General features: G+C 44.5%; 1 protein-coding gene across 1 annotated transcript in view; it reads left to right on the top strand.

Moving 5' to 3' along the window:
• Positions 1–3194, top strand: part of slc34a2a (solute carrier family 34 member 2a) — a 13632-nt gene extending 10438 nt beyond the window's left edge. The window contains exon 13 of the mRNA XM_037674975.1: positions 2427–3194. Within this exon, the coding sequence (XP_037530903.1) occupies positions 2427–2990 (564 nt within the window). The 3' untranslated portion in view covers positions 2991–3194. The remainder of the gene's footprint in view (positions 1–2426) is intronic.
• The last annotated feature ends 275 nt before the right edge of the window (positions 3195–3469 follow it).

The raw sequence follows: 3469 nt of genomic DNA, 5'->3' as shown, positions 1-3469 counted from the left end.
TACATACATACATACATACATACATACATACATACATACATACATACTTGCATACATACATACTTGCATACACACATACTTGCATACATACATACTTGCATATATACATACTTGCATACATTCTTCCGCTTGGTTGGAAGTCAGGTCGTGGGGGCAGCAGTTTGAGTGGGGAGGCCAAGACCTCTCTTTCCCCAGCCACCTCTTCCAGCTCTTCTGGAAGGATACTAAGGGGCCGTTTGTAAAGTTGTACCAAACAGCTCGTAGTAACGGGCCCCCATTCCCATACTCACAGAGCTCCCCACACAGTGTACCTTGAGGAACACGGTTGAATGTCTTCTCCAAGTCCACAAAACACATGCAGACTGAATGGGCAAACTCCCATGACCCCTCCAGGATCCTAGTGAGGGTAAAGAGCTTGTCCAGTGTTCCACGGCCAGGACGTAACCCACATTGTTCCTCCTGGATCTGAGGTTCGACCAACGATCAGACTTGCTTCTCCAGTAACCCCGAATAGACTTTACCAGGAAGGCTAAGGAGAGTTATGCCCCTATAATTGGGACACTGTCAAGTCCCCCTTTTTGAAGAGGGGAACCACCACCCCAGTCTACCAATCCAGTGGCACTGCTCCCGATGCCCACGCGCTGTTGCAAAGGTATGTCAACCAAGACAGCTGCACAACATCCAGAGCCTTAAGGAAATCATGGCAAATCTCATCCACTCCCGGAGCCCTGCTGCTCCAGAACTTTTTAACTACATTGGCGTCCTCAGCCATGGTTATGAACAAACCAACCCCAAAGTCCCCTGACTCCGTTTCATCCATGGAAGACATGCCGGTGGGATTGAGAAGGTCCAAGAAGTATTCCTTCGGCCTCCCGATGACATCACTGGTTGAGATCAACAGCACACCACCTTCACTGAACACAGTGTTAGTAAAGAGCTGCTTTACCCTCCTCAGCCACCAGATGATTTGCAAGAATCTCTTCGGAGCTGACCGAGAGTCTCTATCCAAGGCCTCACTTAACTCCTCCCACATCCGAGCTTTTGCCTCAGCAACAGCCAAGGCTGCAGACCACTTGGCCCGGTACTCTTCACTTGCCTCTGGAGTCCCACCAGTCAACAAGGACTGATAAGACTCCTTTTTCAGCTTGATAGCTTCCCTAATGGTGAATACCACAACTCTGTGGTGCCCACCACTGAGTTCGAGGATGGCCACCGCTAGAAGCACCGACAACCTTGCAGTCACAGCTCAAAGCAGTCACTTCAATAATTGAGGCACGGAACATGGCCCACTCGGCATCAATGTCTCCCACCTCAGCTGGGATGTGGTTAAAGCTCTCCAGGAAGAGCGTCCCAACATTCTGGATAAACATTGGTTTCAATAATATTTGAGAGGATCTGATAGAATCTCTGGCTTTGTTCACCAAAGAGTCACTGAAGGTCTACAAGTCACCAGAAATATATCCATCCATTCATTATCTTTTACCCGGTTCTTCCTTTTTGGGTTGCGGGGTAACTCATGCCCATATCTAGAAGTCACTGTGCGAGAGGCGGGGAACACCCTGGACAGATCTCCAGTCCATCACAGGGACACATAGAGACAAACGAGGCAAACAACCATTCACTCTCTCACTCCCATCCAGGGACAATTTAGAGTCACCAATCAGCCTAACATGCATGTTTTTGGTCTGTGGGAGGAAACTGGCGTACCCGGAGAAAACCCACGCATGCACGGCTGTGGCTGAGTGGTTAGAGCAGTCGTCCTCCAATGCGAGAGTTGGGGTTTCGATTTCACCAGCAGCCACATTCTGAAGTGTCCCTGGACAAGATACTTAACCCCTCATTGCCTCCGATATGTGTCCCATCGGTGTATGAATGTGATAAAGCACTGATTAGACTCTTTAGAATGATTTGTTCAATAAGTTTTGTAGAGATCTAGTAGAGTGCTGTGTGAATGGGTAAATGAGGGCACAGATTGTAATGTAAAGCGCTTTGAGTAGCTTGACATGATAGAAAGGCACTATATAAGTACAGTCCATTTACCATTCCCATTTAACATTCAAACTCCACCCCCGGCCAAGATTCAGAGGCGGCAGCTCTACCAAATGCGCCACCATGCCTCCAAGAAAGAAATATAATATAGGAAATATAAAATATGTTCATTATTTTACAATTTTCTCTCTCAAAAATTAAGAATCAAACTTACCAGATTGGAAATGAACACCACACAGATCCTCATTTCTTGGAATACAGCACTTCCTGTTGATCGCCAAAGGCTACTTAATTACTTATTTCATTTAGCTGGTTTGTTTTTACTCGGTAGGTGGTACCAGGAAATTCAGCTCGTGAAAAATGAAAGCAAAAACAAAAGTTTTGCATTTATACTTTTGTTCAGTGTAAATAAAACCAATTTCTATTGTTTCCCTCAGATTGCTCTAGTCCACTTCCTGTTCAACATCTCTGGCATCATTCTGTGGTATCCCATCCCCTTCACCCGCCTCCCCATCAGGCTGGCTAAAAGTCTGGGGAACATCACGGCCTCTTACCGCTGGTTTGCTGCTGTCTACATCATCAGCTGCTTCTTCTTCTTACCACTCTTAGTCTTCAGCCTGTCCCTGGCTGGTTGGCAGGTACTGGTGGGTGTTGGTGTTCCTCTACTAGTCGTGTTAATCGTCATCATAGTGATTAATGTGCTGCAGAAACGAAAACCAGGGTGCCTGCCTGCAGCGCTGCGAACCTGGGACTTTCTGCCCCTGTGGGCCCATTCCCTGGCTCCCTGGGATAAAGTGGTCGATGTTATCGCCACCAAATGCTGCTGCTGCTGCAAGTGCTGCCAAGTTGCACATGATCAAGAACAGGAAGCACAAGAGTGTGTGGAAAGTTCAAGAAATGGACACATAGCAGCGTATGATAACCCTGTGATGAGCGCAGAAACAGAAGTAGAAAATGAGATGAAAATTGATCTAAACAGCCTTAAAATGACCCCGCTTTGAGGTTTATATTTATTATGTGTGTGTTTGTGTCTGAAACAAAATGTGGCACAAAAACTAACAATTTTTTAAATATTTATGTGGTGACTTCTTGTTTTTATTGCAATCTACCTGAAAATATTAGGAGAAACAAAAAGTTATCTTTGTTTTTGTCAGCAGATCCCATTAAGAGACCAAAACCAACAAAATGTCAGTCTGCCAGCACCATTTGTCTTGCTGGTAGCGTTTAGTTTTGTTATCTCCTTCAAAACGCAAAAGCTCAACTTAAATATAAATTTAAACTGTTATAGTTTCACAAGAAGAAAATGTTCTTAAAACAACAAAGCACTGTATTTTAAAAAGGTAAAACTATCTAAAAAAAGTACAAATTATTTGCTTTTTGTTTAATTTATTTATTTGTTGTTTGCAGCACTTGGTAATTTTGTACAAATGTTGTCAGTGTCTGATGAAGTAACTTCATCATGCAAATGACAAAAATTTTT

Source organism: Nematolebias whitei, chromosome 3 (assembly GCF_014905685.2).
Source record: "Nematolebias whitei isolate Nwh7 chromosome 3, NemWhi1, whole genome shotgun sequence".
Classification (NCBI taxonomy): Eukaryota; Metazoa; Chordata; class Actinopteri; order Cyprinodontiformes; family Rivulidae; genus Nematolebias; species Nematolebias whitei.
Note: the sequence above shows the minus strand (reverse complement) of the source record. Positions and strands in the feature narration are given on the sequence as shown.